Below are 15,498 nucleotides of genomic sequence, written 5' to 3'. Positions count from 1 at the left end.
AAAAAAACCCCCACCCCAACATGAACTTGAAGCCTCAGGCGGGTGTTGCCCCCTCCCCAAACCCCACCGAGGGTGGGGAGGGGTCCCGAATTGGGCTCCCCCCCCCCTGGGGTGCCCCAAAATTTTGGGGAGAGGGGGGGGGGAGATGGGGGGAGGCGCCAGGACCCCCCCCCCCCCACCCAGGACCCCCCCAGGACCCCCACCCCGGCCGGGATATTACGGGTACTCGCTCTGGGGGTCCTACGGCCGGGGGGGCTTTTTTTTGGGGGGGTTTTTTTTTTTGGGGAGGGGGTCCCCGATGTGTTTCCCCCCTCCCTTAAGCCCTGCAGAGCACTGAAAACAACTCACCTACCTGGGCAAGGGGGGGGGTCCGGCCGCGCCCCCCCCAAACCCCCCCCCAAAAAACCCCCCCACCTTTCCCCTCCACCCCCCCCCCCCCGTCTCAAAGTAGCCTTTTTTCTATCGGATGAACCTCAGAAACTTTTTAATTTTATTTTATTTTTTTGCTTTGGAAAACTTAAAAAGAGGTGATTTGAAGTCTATTTGAACTGACTTTATATGATGACGCATAAATATTTATATTTTATCTAAACGACTGCGCTGTAAACGGACTTTTTTCTCGTGGTTTTTAAGTCACTTTTTTTTTTTTTTTTGTTTTTTGTTTTTTGTTTCTCGGATCCGTCAGGGTTTTTTTTTTTTTTCTTTTTTTTCTTTTGGGTCGTTTTTTCCTGTTTCTTTTTTCCTTTTTTTTTTGGTTGGGTTTTTTTTTGTTTGTTTTTTTGATTTTTTTGGGGTTGTATTTTGGTTTTTCTTTCTTTTTTTTTTTCCGTCGTGGGAAGTCTCCCTGTCGTTCTCGTGTTCGTTCAGTTTAAAAGTTGCCTCCCCTCCCGTTTTTTCCCTTCTTCTCCCTCCTTCACCCCAAATTTGACACCCCCCCCCCCAAAAAGCCCCCCCTGGCTGGCGCCCACCCCTCAAGGGGGGGATTTAAGGGGGGGGGTCTCTCTCTTTATCCCCCCCAGTCCCCAATCCCTTTTCTACGACCAGCCGTTGTCGTTTTAGTGACCTTTTTTGATAATTGTACAGGGGTTTTTTGTGAATTTAAATTTATTTCTTTCTATATTTTTAGGACCAAGCTCGTTTTTAATAAGGTTTAGAGGAAATAAAAAAAAAAAACGGGGTCGGGGTCGGGGTGGGGGCTCCCACCTGCCCCCTCCCCACTCTCCTCGCTGTTGCCTGTTGATGTCCCCCCGCCCCAAAACCCCAAAATCTCCCGCCCCCCCCTCCCCAAAAAAGTTGTAGGACCCCCGCCCCACCCGCGTGTTGCGTTGGAGAATAAAAAAACTCACGTTTGATAAACACACCCTGCTCAGAACCTTTTTTTTTTTTAGGGTGGGGGGCGTTTGGGATTCTTTAAATGTGGGGAGGGGCTTTGTTGGACCCCTCCCTTTTTTTTATGAAGAAAGAAACTTTTTTTTTTTCTTTTTCTCGCCGTTTTTTTATTTAAAAAAAAAAAAAACAAAACCTCGAAGGAGGGGGGGAGTGTGTGTGGGGGGGGATTTTTTTTGGGGGGGGGTCGCAGAGGGGCGGGGCGAGCGCGGAAGCGGGAAGAAAAAATACAAAACTAGAAACCTCTCGAGATTTTTTTTTGTTTTTTTTTTATTTTTTTTCTTTTTTTTTTTGTAAAAAAAAAAAAAAAAGCAACTTAAAAACCTGTACAAAATGCGCTACGTATAAATTAAACGGGGGGGGGGCTTGGGTGGGTGGGGAGGGGGCCAAAAAAATTATGGGGGGGGGGGGGTGTGAGGGTCTCGGTTTTGCCTCAGCAGCTCCAGCTCTATCCCCCTCCCCAAATTTCAGCCCCCCCCCTGCTCCAAACCAGCAGTGAGGGCTCAGCATTGGGGGGGGTCCCAGAGCCCCCTCCCCAAATTTCAGCCCCCCCCCTGCTCCAAACCAGCAGCGGGGGTTCAGCATTGGGGGGGGGGGTCCCAGAGCCCCCTCCCCAAATTTCAGCCCCCCCCTGCTCCAAACCAGCAATGAGGGCTCAGCATTGGGGGGGGGGGTCCCAGAGCCCCCTCCCCAAGCTTTGAGGGGGGGTCTGGGGTATTGGGGGGGGGTCTCCCTCTTTGGTTCCTTCCTCGGGGGGGGGTCACGGCCCCCCTGACCAAAGGGGGGGCCGGGCAGTAGCAGCAATGGGGGGGGGGGCGGTGGGTGATGGCTGAAAACCTGGGGGGGGGGGGACGGGGGGGCGTCACCTCTGGGAGGGGAGGGGGGGGCAAAGGGGGTGGAAGCCCCCTCCTCACCCCCCCCCCTACACCCCCCAGAGTGCCCACCGAGCTGTGGGGTGAGGTAGATGTGTGGTGGGGGGGTCTCGGGGACCCCTCTGGGGACCCCCCCCGTGCTGGGGGGGGCTGGAAGAACCGGGAGAACCCTGGGCGGAGCTTGGGGAGGGGGGGGGCACGGAGCTGGAAGCAATTTTGGGGAGGGGGGGGGATGTTGGGGGGCTTCCCCCCCCCCAAAGAGGACGGACAGACCCCCACTGAAGGGAGGGGGGGGTGCTCAGCTTCCCCCCCCCCCCTTCCTCAGCGACCCCTCCCCAAATCTTTGGTTGCAGGAGCCGCCCCCGCGGGACCCCCTGATTGTCGCTGGGCGAGGTGGGGGGGGGACAGCGCCGGGGGGGGGGCCGGGGGTCCCCCGGGGTTGGAGGGGGGGGCGCGGGGGGGGGCTCTAAAGTGCCTGGCTGACCCTCGGGGCGCCCGTCGAAGCTGGGGAGGGGGGGGTGGATTGGGGATTTTTTGGGGGGGGGGGCGGCGTTATTGCACTTGAGCGACCCCCCCGGGGCGGGAATGGCTGGGGGGGGGGGCGAGGGAAGCACCCCCGGCCCTGCGGGGGGGCTGTGCCCGGAGGTTGGGGTGCGGCAGGGGGGGGGTCTCTGTGGCCCCCCCCCCCACCACCACCCCGGACCCCGAGCCGGGGGCACCGGGCAGCAGAAGGCACGGGGGGCACCGGGGCCGGCGGGGGCCGCGGGCCCTGGAAGCACGAAGGGTTTGGGGGGGGGGAGCGGCCGGGACCCCCGGCCCCCTCCCCCCCGGGGCGGCGGCAGCGGCTTTTGCCTTTTTTTTTTTTTTCTTTATTTTTCCTTTTTTTGCGTTTTTTTTTTTTGTGATTTTTTTTTTTTTTTTCTTTTTTTTTTCCCTTTTTTTTTCACTTTTTTTCTCCTTTTTTTTGCCTTTTACCCTTTTTTTTTCCTTTTTTTTTTTTTTTTGGGCCTGGGCGTTTTGTCTTTTTTTTTTTGGTGTTTTTTCCTTTTTTTTCTTTTTTTTAAAAAAAAAAAAACCCGCGGGGAAGGCAAAGGAACAAATCCCTCCTAAGCAGAGGCGGGGACAGAACCCAACCAGCACCGGGACCCCCACCCTGCGCTCAGAGACCCCCGGGTGGGGCTCAGAGCGCTGTTTGGGGGTCACCGAGCGGGGATCCCGGTGCTGCCCCTCCTGGGGGAGTTTTTTGGGGTGGTGGTGAAGGGGGGGGGTCCCTCAGGCCGAGCCCCCCCCTGCCGCTACTTGGGGTAGGGGTATGGGAAAGCGCCGGGCTCGGACGGAGACTCGATGGGGCCGTGGCTCGGGGCGGCTCCTCCGTCCTGCGGGGAGGGGTTTAATGGACCCCCAAACTCTGCGCCCCCAAAAACCCCCCCCGAATCCCACCCTGCCCCGTGCCCGCACTCACCTCCAGCGGGAGAGCGGCGGGCACCGGCGGGTACGGAGGGATGAAGGCTCCGGGGACGGCGGCGGCAGCGGGGACGTACTGGGGACAGCGGCGGGGGGGGAGGTCAGGGTGGGGTGTTTTTTGAGGGGGGGGGTCTCGCGGAGGTCGAGGGGGGGTCTCTCTGTCCCTTACCGTGCCGGCGCTGCCCAGGGAGAGGTGGCCGAGCTGCTGCGCCAGGGGGGCGACCACCGAGGGCTGCAGGGGGACGGCGTGGTCCACGGCGGGGGCCAGCACGGCGCCCTGCGGGGAAATGTCAGCGTGGGGACACGGGGGGACACGGGGGGACACGGGGGAACATGGGGATTGGGGACATGGGGGGACACGGGGGGGACACGGGGACAACGGAGAGATATGGGGGGACATGGCAGGGACACGGGGACTGGGGCCATGGGGACATGGGGGGACACGGGGGGACACGGGGATTGGGAACATGGGGGGACATGGCAGGGACACGGGGGGACACGGGGGGACACGGGGATTGGGGACATGGGGGGACACGGGGATTGGGGACATGGGGGGACACGGGGGGACACGGGAGGACATGGCAGGGACATGGGGATTGGGGACACGGGGGGACACGGGGGGACACGGGGGGACATGGGGGGACACAGGGATTGGGAACATGGGGGGACACGGGGGGACACGGGGGGACATGGGGGGGACACGGGGGGACAGGGATTGGGGACACGGGGACACAGGGGGACATGGGAGGACATGGCAGGGACACGGGGACTGGGGCAATGGGGACATGGGGGGACACGAGGGGACACAGGGATTGGGGCCATGGGGACAGGAGGGGACATAGGGACTGGGGCCATGGGGACATGGAGGGACACGGGGGGGACAGGGGGACACGGGGGGGACAGGGGGGGACATAGGGGGACATGGGGCGGGACATGGCGGGACATGGGAGGGACACAGGGACATGTGAGGACACAGGGACTGGGGCCATGGGGACACGGGGGGACATGGGGGGACACGGGGGGACACAAGGACAACAGGGGGACATGGGGCGGGACATGGAGGAACATGGTGGGGACATGGGAGGGACACGGGGACATGTGAGGACACAGGGACTGGGGCCATGGGGACACAGGGGGACATGGTGGGGACATGGTGGGGATACGGGGACAACAGGGGGACATGGGGGGGATATGAGGGGACACAGGGATTGGGGCCATGGGGACGGGAGGGGACACAGGCAGGATCAGGAAGGCCCTGGGGACACTGGGGGACATGGGAGACACAGGGACAGGGGTCATGGGGACACTGGGGGACACAAGGGGACAATGAACAGAGAATGGGGTCATGGGGGGACACGGGGACACACACAGGGACACGCAGGGGACACACACAGGGACACGCAGGGGACACAAAGGGACACAGAGAGGATATCGGGGACACTGGGGACTTTGTACCCAAGGGGAGGGGACACAGGACAGGGACCCCCCCCCAGAGCGAGGCCAAAATGGGTGGGGCCCATCAGTGGGTGTGGCTTTCGGGGAAAAGTGGGAGGAGCTTGGCTGCAGTGGGTGTGGCAAAAGTGGGCGGGGCAGATCCGAGCTGGGTTCCCACCACCCCTCCAGGGCGTGGCACTGGGCGTGGCACCGGGCGCGGCACCGGGCGTGGCACCGGGCGCGGCACCGGGCGCGGCTCACCGTGGGCTGCACGAGGTAGGACTGGTGCATCCAGGCGGGGCCGTGGACCTGCGGGTGACACCAAGGCGGGAGCAACTTGGGGGCACCCCAAAACGCTCCAGGACCGCCCCCCCACCCCCCTAAAAAAACCGCCCCCCCCCTCCATACCTGGTAGGAGGACACTGGGGAGGGCAGGTAGGGGGCCAGGGCGGCGGGGGGCAGCATCCGGCCGGGGGCCAGCCCGTAGGGCGCGGGGTAGAACCTGCGGGGTGGGGGGTCAGGGCTGGGGGGGCCGCGGCCGGCAGCCCCCGCCCCGCCGGGGCTGGGGGGGCCCCGGGGCACCCACCCGTTCTGCAGCGCCGTGGCGGGGTCGTAGGCCAAGGTCACGGTGCCCTGGAGAGTAGGGGTGGGGGGGGGAAGGTCAGCGCTGCCCTTTGGGCCCCCCCCGAGCTCCCCCAAATTCCTGTCCCCCCCCAAATTCCTGTCCCCCCCCAAATTCCTGTCCCCCCCCAGATTCCTGGTCCCCCCCCAAATTCCTGTCCCCCCCTCACCGTGTCGCCGTCCCGGGCCCAGGCTCTGCCGTTGGACACAAATTTGCCCTGGCTCTGCCGTTTCTTCTGCCCCCCGTCAGCGAACTTGCAGAGCAGGGGGTCTGGGGGGGCTGAGGAGGGGGGTGTCAGTGGCGCCAGGCAGCCCCCGGCCCCCTCCCCGGAATTCCCTCACCCCCCCTCCCAGAGCCCACCTGGCACCCCCGGGGGGGTCTTGATGAACTTCCCGTTGAAGTGGGTGATGACGGCCTCGCACTTCTCCGTGGATTCCATCCTGGGGGGAGCGGGGCTGGGCCGGGGGGCCACGGGTGGGGCGCCCCCAGGCCCCCTACAGCCCCCCAAGTCCTGTGCCCCCCTCATTGCAGCACCCCTCATTCTCCTGGGCCCCCCTGCAGCCCCCACAGCTCTGGCAGCCCCCCCAAAATCCCTGTCCCCCCATCCCTCCCCAAGCCCTGGAGCCACCCCAAAGCCCCTGTCCCCCCAGCCTTCCCCATCCTCCTGAGCCCCCCCAACACCTGGAGCCCCCCCCAACTCTGTAAAGCCCCCCCCAAATCCCTGTCCCCCCCATCCCTCCCCATCCTCCTGAGCACCCCAACCCCTGGAGCCCCCCAAATCCCTGTCCCTCCAACCCTCCCCATCCTCCTGAGCACCCCAGTCCCCATGTACCCCCAAACCCCTGCAGCCCTCCCAGCTCTGCCAGCCCCCCAAGTCCCTGACCCCCCATCCCTCCCCATCCTCATGAGCACCCCCAAACCCCTGCAGCCCCCCCAGCTCTGCCAGCCCCCCCATATCCCTGTCCCCACATCCCTCCCCATCCCCTGCAGCGCCCCCCAATCCCCACATAACCCCCAACCCCTGCAGCCCCCCCCAGCCCTCCCCGTCGCCCCGGGCCCCCCCCGTACCGTGCGAAGCCCACCCCCCTGCTGGCGCCGTGGGGGTCCCGCAGGATGCGGGTGGAGACCACCTGCCCGAAGGGCTTCAGCAGCGCCTCCAGCTCCTGCTCGTCCACGCCCAGCGGCAGGTTCGAGATGTACAGGTTGGTGGGGTCCTGCTCCTGTTGCTGTGGGGAGGGGTCAGGGGGCCGCCGGGGGTCCCTGGGGGGGGGTCCCGGGGGGCTCTGGGGGGGTCTCGGGGGATCTCCGTACCTTGGCCATCTGCGCCTGCACGCCGCTGGCTTTCAGCGCCGTCACGGCTTTTTGGGCGGCCGTGGGGCTGTCGAAGTCCACGAACCCATAACCTGGGGAGGGGTCAGAGGTCAGGGAGACCCTCCAGAGCCCCCCCTGGACCCCCCCCAAATCCAACCCCGCAGCCCCCCCAACCTTTGCACTTGTTGGTTGTCTTGTCCAGGATGGCTTTGGTGGAGACGATCTTCCCGTAACTGGGGTGAGGGGGGGAAAAAGGGGGGAGTCAGGACTCAGTGGGACCCCCCCAGCCCCCCGCCCCCCACGAGGGGCTCCGGATGTGGGGGGACAGCGGGACCCCAGCCCCACTCACGGCTGGCAGAGCTTGACCAGGTCCTGGTCTGTGGTGCCGGGGTGCAGCCCCCGGATGTAGAGGTTGGTCTTGCTGAGCTGATCCGGGGCCCCCCCGGCGGGGCTGGGGCTGGGGGGGCCCAGGGGCTGCGCCGGGGGCACATAGGGCTGCTGGGGGAGTGGGGGGTACCGGGGGGTCAGCACCCACGGCGGACCCCCAAAATCCATCCCTCCAAAGGAGACGGCGTGGATATGGGGAGGGGGATCCCAGAGCCCCCCACCCCGCACAGTGGGGTTCTGCCCATCCTGGGGGGCTGCAGGAAGCACCCTGCGCCCCCCCCCCGAGACCCCCGGGAACGCCGTCACCTCCTCCAGGACCCCTGGATCCCATCATTCCCCCCCAGGACCCCATTATCTCACCCCCGGACCCCCCCCCCCCCTATGCTGCACCCCATCAACCCACTCAGGGGGTCCCCATCTTCCTCCCCTCTACCCCGTCACCCCCCTGTCCCGGGTCCCTGTCACCCCCCTGTCCCGGGGTCCCCGTGCCCCCCACAGCGGTGTCCCTGTCGCCTGTCCCCCCATATCCCACCCCTGCCGCAGATCGGGGTGTCCCCCCAGGGGAGGCGCGGATGGGGGTGACCCCCCCCGACCCCCCCCACCCCCAGCACTACCGAAAGGAGGCCGGGTGCGGGGGGAAACTGAGGCACGAACGCGGAGGAAGGGCGGGCACACGGGACCCCCCCGAGCGGCCCCGGGAGCACCGGAGAGGGCGATGCCGGGGTACCCCCGAGCTGGGGGGGGGGGGTTGGTGTGTGTCCGTCCCCCCCCCGCCCGCTCCATTTCCGAGAACCCCAAATCCCCGCCCCCCGCCAGGCCTGTCCCGCCGGACCCGCCCCACCGGATCGGGCCGGTGCCCGGATCCCCCGGTGGCGGTGCCGGTGGCGGTGGCGGTACCTTCTTGCCGCCCTTGTTGTAGGCGAAGGCGGGGAGCCCCGAGCGCGGCGGCACCGAGAGCAGCATTTTCCCGAGCGCGAGGGGCCGGGACCGGGCGTGACGTCACACCGGGAGAGCCAGCCTGGAATCCGGGCGGGCCCCGCCACGCCGGGTCCTAGCGCCCATCCCCGCCCGGTGCTGCCCCGGGGTTCGCCCGGCACCCCTCCTCTTCCCGCTCCCGCCTCGGTGTCACCCCCACCCCCGCCACGGTGTCACCCTCCGGTCGTGCTCTGTCGCCCCCCCCCCTCTCCCCCGGTGCTGTCCCGTCCTCCTCGGTGGGTTCCCGTCACTCCTCCGGTGACCCCCGTGAGCCGCCCACACCTTGGATATTGCCCTCCCTAGCACAAATGTGGCGTCCCCCCGTGAGATCCACCCCCCCCAAACGCCCCCGGTCACCGGGGGGACACCGGGGCAACACCGGGGCGGGGGGGGGGATCCCGCACCCATCCTCTGCCGCAGCGGCGATACCCGGGGGAGGGGGGTGTCTCTCTCACGAACCCCCGGGGAGGCTGCACCCACCGAGCTCCCCTCTCCGCGCCGGGGGGGTGTCACGGGCCCCCCACCCCGGTACGGCGCGGTCCCTTTAAATGAAGCCCCGCCCACCGCCGCCATTACCCCCCTCGGCCCCGCCTCCCCGCCCGCACCGTGGGCGCGGCCATTTTGGATGGGCTGGTCACGTGGTTCGACACCACACCCCGCCCGCCGCCATATTGGCGCCTTTTCCTCCGTCACGTGACTGCGGCGGCCCCCGCTCCGCGCTGAGGCAGGGCTGGCGGCCGCCATCTTGGAGTCGGGAAAGGGGGGAATTTGGGGGGCACCTGAGGGGTCTGTGGGGCGTCTTGAGGGTCTGTGGGACCAGACTGGGGCTTCTAGCGGGCTCTGGGAGCCTGCGGGACAGGATTGAGGGGTGCTGGGGGTTCTGTGGAGTTGTATTGGAGGATTCTAAAGGCACCTGGCGGGTCTCTGGGGCATCCTGGAGGCAGCTGAGTGTCTGGAGGGCAAGATTGGGGGGGGTCTCTGGCGCAGGTTGTGGTATTTGGCGCAGGTTGTGGTATCTTGGGGGTCTGTAGGGTAGGATTAGGGGTGCTGGGGGGCAGAAGGAGGCACCTGGGAGCTCCTGAGGGAGTCTGGGCAGGATTGGGGGGGGTCATAGGACACCTGTGGGGGCTCTGTGGGGCATTTTTGGGGACACCTGAGCATCTGTAGAACAGGCCTGGGAGTACTGGGGGTGCCGTGGGGCAGGATGGGTCACCTGGAGGGTCTATAGGGCAGGATTGAGGGGGGCATATGGCACCTGGGGCGGTCTTGGGGGCACCTGGAGGGTCTATAGGGCAGGATTGAGGGGGGCATATGGCACCTGGGGCGGTCTTGGGGGCACCTGGAGGGTCTGTGAGGTGACACAGAATCCCAGGAATATTCCGTCAGGGGCTGAACGTGGGGGGGTCCCAGCCCAGCTGTGCCCACCCTGGCACGAGCTCAGCTGAGGGGGGCGCAAGGTCTGGGGGAGCCCCTCCATTCCTCCATCCTCTGCAGGGCCCCTTGTCCTCCTCAGTCTCCCCCTCAATGTCCCCTCCCTGTGTCCCCCCCCGTGACTGGCCACATGTACCACCGCAGTGTCCCCTGCTCGTTCCCCCCCTCATCTCCCCTCCCACTGCGTGTCCCCCTTTGTCCCCCCACATATTCCCCCTAGAACCATCCCCCCCCCCCCCAGTGCTGTCCCCCCGCGTGTCCCGGCGCTGTCCCAGCCCTTTGTGGCCGCGGATTGTTCTGGCTTTGCCGGGCTCAGCAGCGCCGGGGCCCCCCCGTGCTGAGCCAGGGCTTCGCCCGCTGACTCACCCCACGTGCGGGGCCGGTGCTGAGCCGGCAGAGCCACGGCCCGGGGGGGCACCGGGGCTGTTCCCCCCCTCCCCAGACCCCCACGGGGATCTGCACGGTGCGGTCAGCCCCGGCCCAGAGCTTGTCCCAGGTGTGTGACCCCCCCTAGGGACAGCCCTGTCCCCCCAGATTGCCCCAGCTGTGTCACCCCTTGGGGTCAGCCCTGTCCTCATTCTTGTCCCAGCCGTGTGATCCATCCTGGTCCCCTCATCAAGGGACAGCCCCATATCCCGTGCTCATCCCAGGTGTGTCACCCTGTCCCCTGTGACCCCACAGCCCCCCTGACACCCCGTTCCTGTGCTCATCCCCGTTGTGTCCCCCTGTCCCTGTGCTCATCCCAGGTATGTCACCCTGTCCCCTGTGGCCCCACAGCCCCCCTCTCACTGTGTCCCTGTGCTCATCCCAGGTGTTCGACCCCCCCCCAGGGACAGCCCTGTCCCCACTCTCATGCCAGACATGTGACCCCCCCCTCATCCCCCCCAGCCTTTCATCCCAGCCTTTCATCTCTGGTCGTCCCAGCAACACCCCAAAAGGTCCCAGGGGTTGCCATGGCACCAAGGGATGCTCCAAGCCCAGGACCCCCGCAGCCCCCTCCCAAAGTCTTGCCCCACCCTCAGAGCCTCAGGGGTGCCCCGTGCCGATGGGGTGACAGGGACAGGGGTGGCAGTGCCAGGGGGTAGGAGGTGCCCCCACCCCGGGCGTGCTCTGCGCTCCCTCTCGCACAGCTGCACCATGGCCATCGGGGAGGTAAGACCCTGCGAGCGGCCCCCCAGACCCTGCCCAAGGCCACAGCCAGGGGGTGGCTGAGCCGCCCCCAACTCATGGGGACTCCCCAAGCCTGTCACTTCAGCGCCCAGCCCATAGCCCTGGCACAAGGGTCTCTGTGTGCCCCTCACCGTGGCCCCTGGCCCTGTCCTGGCTGCTGCCCTCACCTCCTTCATCCCTGTGACCCTCTGTGGCCCCATTGCCAGGACATCCTGCCACCACAGAGCCTGAGACTGAGGGGTCCCACCCCTGAGGTACCCCATCTCCGAGGTACCCCATCCCCGTGGGTACCCAAAAACTGGTGCATCCCGTTGCCATGGCACCCCGCCCCGGAGATACCCCATCCCCAACGTCCCTCGCTGCCACGTCGTCCCCTCTCTGTGCCACCCGCTCCTGGCCGTGCCCGTGGGGTGACCCCCGGCCCCGCTGTCCCCCCAGGAGCTGCGCAGCGGCCGCTTCTGGCGAGGGGTGCTGGCAGAGCTGGCGGCGACCCTCATCTTCGTGGGGGTGGTCCTGGGGGCTTCGGCGGCCCCGGGGCCGCTGGCGCCGGCGCTGGCCGGGGGGTTGGCGGCCGGGGGGCTCGCCTGCAGCCTCGGGGGTCCCCAGGCCAACCCCGCGCTGACGCTGGCCCTGCTGTGCGCCCGCAAGCTGAGCGCCCTGCGCGGGGCCACGGGGGTCCTGGCCCAGTGCGCGGGGGCCACGCTGGCCTCGGCTGCTGCCCGTGCAGCGCTGCAGGACGACTCCGGCCTCGTCACCAGGGTGAGTGTCCCCGTCCCTTGTCCCCGTCCCTTGTCCCTGTCCCCGTCCCAGGGCGCTGGACTGGTGTCCCTCCCGCAGGTGAGCGCCGTGGGGACAGCGGGGACGGCGCTGGCATGGGAGACCTTCGCCACCTTCCAGCTGGCGCTGGCCGCCTTTGCCACCGCCGAGCATGCGGCCCCGCAGGCCGGGCTGGCCCTGGGCAGCGCCGTGGCCGCCGGTGCCCTGGCCGCAGTAAGGAACCCCACACATCCCACCCACCCAGGGGGTCCCCACCCCACAAACCCCTGACCCCCCTGTCCCCCCTCAACAGGGGCCGTTCTCGGGGGGCAGCATGAACCCTGCACGCTCGCTGGGGCCGGCCATCGTCACCGGTGTCTGGGATGATCACTGGGTGAGCTGGGGACTCCCCCAGAGTCCCCAGGGAAGGGGGGGACCCCAACTGCAGCGTGTGGCCCCTGCGGTCCCATGCCCACCCCAGGACAGCGGTTCCTGGGTGACCCTTCCCTGGGGTGAGTCCCATCAGCTGTGTCCCCAGCTCGGGCCCTCATGGTGTCACCATGGCAGGACAGGTGTGTCCCCCTCCTATTGCCATCCTTGGGGCACGCCCCACATCGTCCCCATCCTTGAGATGGCCCCCTCACCCTGTCCCCCTGCCCCAAACGTGTGGCACCCCCTCCCCACAGCTCCTCATCCCTGGGGCAGGATCCTCCGCTCGGTCCCCGTCACCGGGGTGGGGTCCCCTGTTCCCCCCACCCCTGTGTCCCCCCCAACGCTCTGTGCCCCTCCAGGTGTACTGGCTGGGGCCGGTGCTGGGTGCGGTGCTGGCCGGGCTCTCCTACGAGTTCATCCTGGCGCCCGGAGCCTCCCGGGAGAAGCTGGGCGCCTGCCTCGCCTGCCGGGACGTGGCTCTGGTGGAGACCCCCAGCCTGTCCCCCTCCTCGGTGGCCCACGGCCCCCCGGCCCCTCCGACCGAGCAGCGGGAGCAGAGGACCCCCTGAACCCCCACCCGCTCCACCGCAGCCCCCCCCAGGATCCTCCACACCCTGACACCGCATCCTCGCCGCCGCCAGAACCTTCCGTGGGGCACCCGCAGGATGCTCCGTGCCCCCTTCCCCTTTTACTGCCCTGTGGTGGGGGGATTAAAGGCGCGTTGGGGTCGCAGGTGGGTGCGGAGTGATGCTGTGAGGGGATCCCGGGGAGGGGGTCTCCACCGCGGCACCGGGGCTGCGGGCGGGCGGGTGCCCCCCTCCCCGCGGCCCCCCGGCTGGGGCGGGGGCCGGGACCCCCCGTCAGCCCCGTCCCGTGCCGGGGAGCTGAGCGCAGCAAAGCGCTTTGTGACGGCCTCTGCAGCCCCGGCAGATTCCGGCGGGCACCAATGGCCGGGCCGAGCCCTAATCCCCCCGCCCGGGGACTCAACCCCCGCTAAGCCCGGCTGAATAAACCCGCCCGCGGACAACAGCACCGGGGACAGGCGGGGGGGACGACACCCCGCGGCCCCCAGCGGGGCCCACCCAGGGCCCCTCCCAGCGGGGGTAGCCCCAAAGTGTCCCCAAAATATTCGGAGGGCTGGGAGGCGTGTCAGTGCTGGCCCTCGAGAGAGGGGGGGGGTCCCCCAAAACCCCACTGAGGGCACCCATGGGTGACAGCCCCCCCCCGACCCCAGGGACCCCCAGGGATGGGTGCGGCGCAGCGCTGAGGGGGGGGGTCCCCACTACTATCGGGGGGTGCGGGGATGCTCGGGGCGGGGTCCTCGCCTCGCGTCACCTGTCCCGTGCCGCGGGCAGCGAAGCGGTTAACGGAGGGGTGGCGGAGGTGGGATCCCACCCCCGGGGCCGGCCCGGGGGGGCCTTATAAAGGTGGGCGCGGGCGGCCCCCGGGGAGGGGAGCGGGGCCGTGGAGGGCAGCGGGGCCAGGCCATGCGGGAGCTGCGCTCGTCCGCCTTCTGGAGGGCCGTCCTGGCCGAGTTCCTGGGCAGCCTCCTCTATGCCCTGCTGGGGCTGGGGGCCTCCCTGCGCTGGGCCCCGGGCCCCCCCAGCGTCGTGGGGTCCGCCCTGGCCTTCGGGCTGGCCCAGACCACCCTGGTGCAGGCGCTGGGCCATGTCAGCGGGGGTCACGTCAACCCGGCCATCACGCTGGCCTTCCTGATGGCCTCGCAGCTCTCCCTGCCCCGTGCCCTGGGCTACCTGCTGGCCCAGGTGCTGGGCATGCTGGCCGGAGCCGGGGTGCTCTACGGGGTGACCCCCGGCCCCGTCCGCGGCACCCTCGGCCTCAGCGCGGTGAGCAGGGGTGGGGTCAGGGGGCTGGGGGTTTCTGGAGGGCTAAGGGACCGTGGGGTGGGGGCTGTAATGAGGGTTTGGGGGCTCCCAGGAGGTGTTTGGGGGTCTGAGGGGCTTTGGGAGTGTAATGGAGGCTTGGGAGAGTTCAGGGGGTTGTTTTGGGATGTGGGGTACCATGGGGCTGTGATGGGGGATGAGGGGTTCTGGGAGGTGTTTTGGGGTACCATGGGGCTGTAATGGGGGTGCTGGGGTTCAGAGGTGTTTGAGGGGTCTGATGGTGGAATGGGGGGGGGGGGCAGAAGATGTTTTGGGGTTTGGATTGATGTGGGACAGTGATGGGGGCCGGGAGGAGTTAGGGGATGAAGGAGGCGTTTGTGGTACAGCGTGAAAGGATAACGAGGGGCGATTTGGGGTGCTGGGAGGGAATGGGGGAGCAACTCTGCGGGGTGCTGAGCCCTCTTCCCGCGCAGCTGCACCCCGGCGTGGGCCCGGGCCAGGGCACGGTGGTGGAGCTGCTCCTGACCGCCCAGTTCGTCCTTTGCGTCTTCGCCAGCTTCGACGACCGTCACGACGGGCGCCCGGCCATGGCCGCCGTGCCCATCGGCTTCTCCCTCGCCCTCGGCCACCTCTTCGGGGTAAGGGCGGCCTCGGGGACCCCCGTGCTGGGACCCCAGGGGCTGGGAAGGGGCTGGGGGGCAGCTGTCCAGCCCCCCACCGCCCCGTCCCCCCGCAGATCCACTACACGGGCGCCAGCATGAACCCCGCTCGCTCCTTCGCCCCGGCCGTCATCACCCGCAACTTCGCCAACCACTGGGTAAGTGGGGGGGGACGGGGACCCCCAAAAACCCGCCCCGGGCCCCTCCCAGTCCCTCCCCGCTTGTCCCTGCCCTGCCCCAGCCGCTGCGTCCACGCTGAAGGCGGGCAGCTGCCGGTATCGCCGCGGTGACAGCGGCACCCCAGGGTGCGGGGTACCCCCGGTATCCCGGGCGGGGAGAAGCGGCCGCTCACCGGGAAACGGCTCCTGCCACCCCCTCCGGTATCCCGGGGAGAGCGACGCGCGGCCCCGACTGTGCCGGTGCCCGGGCGTCAGCGGGGAGGGCGCCGTGCCCCGGCGGGCGGGGGGCCGGGGGTTCCCCGGTGCCGGTGCCCACGCCGCCCCCCCGCAGGTGTACTGGGCGGGCCCGCTGCTGGGCGCGGCGCTGGGCGCGGTGCTGTACGAGTTCGCGCTGTGCCCGCGGCCGCGCAGCCTGGCCGAGCGCCTGGCCGTCCTCAAGGGAGAGCCGCCCGCCCCCGCCGCCGTCACCGCCGTCACCGCCGTCACCGCAGTCACCGCCGCCGCCGAGCCGCCTCCCGAGCCGCCGGCGGAGCCGCTGGAGCTGAAGACGCAGGGGCTGTAACGGGGCCCGTCCCG

General features: G+C 67.8%; 3 protein-coding genes across 4 annotated transcripts; 2 read left to right on the top strand and 1 right to left on the bottom strand.

The window, feature by feature from the left end:
* Positions 1-3,302: 3,302 nt before the first annotated feature.
* Positions 3,303-8,469, bottom strand: RBMS2 (RNA binding motif single stranded interacting protein 2). The gene is made up of 13 exons (XM_040088460.2): positions 8,374-8,469; positions 7,439-7,587; positions 7,264-7,322; positions 7,090-7,181; positions 6,847-7,004; positions 6,139-6,218; positions 5,948-6,057; positions 5,743-5,789; positions 5,565-5,658; positions 5,418-5,465; positions 3,892-3,999; positions 3,721-3,798; positions 3,303-3,634 (listed from the first exon to the last, which is right to left on the bottom strand). The coding sequence occupies exons 1-13, from the start codon at positions 8,437-8,439 to the stop codon at positions 3,554-3,556; spliced, it is 1,170 nt and encodes a 389-aa protein (XP_039944394.1). The 5' UTR covers positions 8,440-8,469; the 3' UTR covers positions 3,303-3,553.
* A 1,716-nt stretch (positions 8,470-10,185) lies between these two features.
* LOC120764480 (lens fiber major intrinsic protein-like) lies at positions 10,186-13,945 on the top strand. 2 transcript variants are annotated; one of them, XR_009208558.1, is made up of 6 exons: positions 10,186-11,034; positions 11,491-11,811; positions 11,890-12,042; positions 12,122-12,202; positions 12,600-12,973; positions 13,899-13,945. XR_009208558.1 is itself a non-coding variant. In XM_058423813.1 (5 exons), exons 1-5 carry the CDS (start codon positions 10,849-10,851, stop codon positions 12,807-12,809), a joined length of 951 nt encoding a protein of 316 aa, XP_058279796.1. In that variant the 5' UTR covers positions 10,186-10,848; the 3' UTR covers positions 12,810-13,030. The 2 variants fall into 2 exon arrangements, 1 of the variants encoding a protein (XP_058279796.1); XM_058423813.1 differs by lacking the exon at positions 13,899-13,945 and having other exon boundaries at positions 12,600-13,030.
* MIP (major intrinsic protein of lens fiber) lies at positions 13,713-15,484 on the top strand. Its single transcript, XM_040088476.2, has 5 exons — positions 13,713-14,087; positions 14,558-14,722; positions 14,821-14,901; positions 15,254-15,382; positions 15,431-15,484. The coding sequence occupies exons 1-5, from the start codon at positions 13,728-13,730 to the stop codon at positions 15,482-15,484; spliced, it is 789 nt and encodes a 262-aa protein (XP_039944410.2). The 5' UTR covers positions 13,713-13,727.
* Positions 15,485-15,498: the final 14 nt, after the last annotated feature.

The sequence above is a fragment of the Hirundo rustica genome, chromosome 30, assembly GCF_015227805.2.
Source record: "Hirundo rustica isolate bHirRus1 chromosome 30, bHirRus1.pri.v3, whole genome shotgun sequence".
Classification (NCBI taxonomy): Eukaryota; Metazoa; Chordata; class Aves; order Passeriformes; family Hirundinidae; genus Hirundo; species Hirundo rustica.
This window is presented reverse-complemented; position numbering and strand designations above follow the sequence as displayed.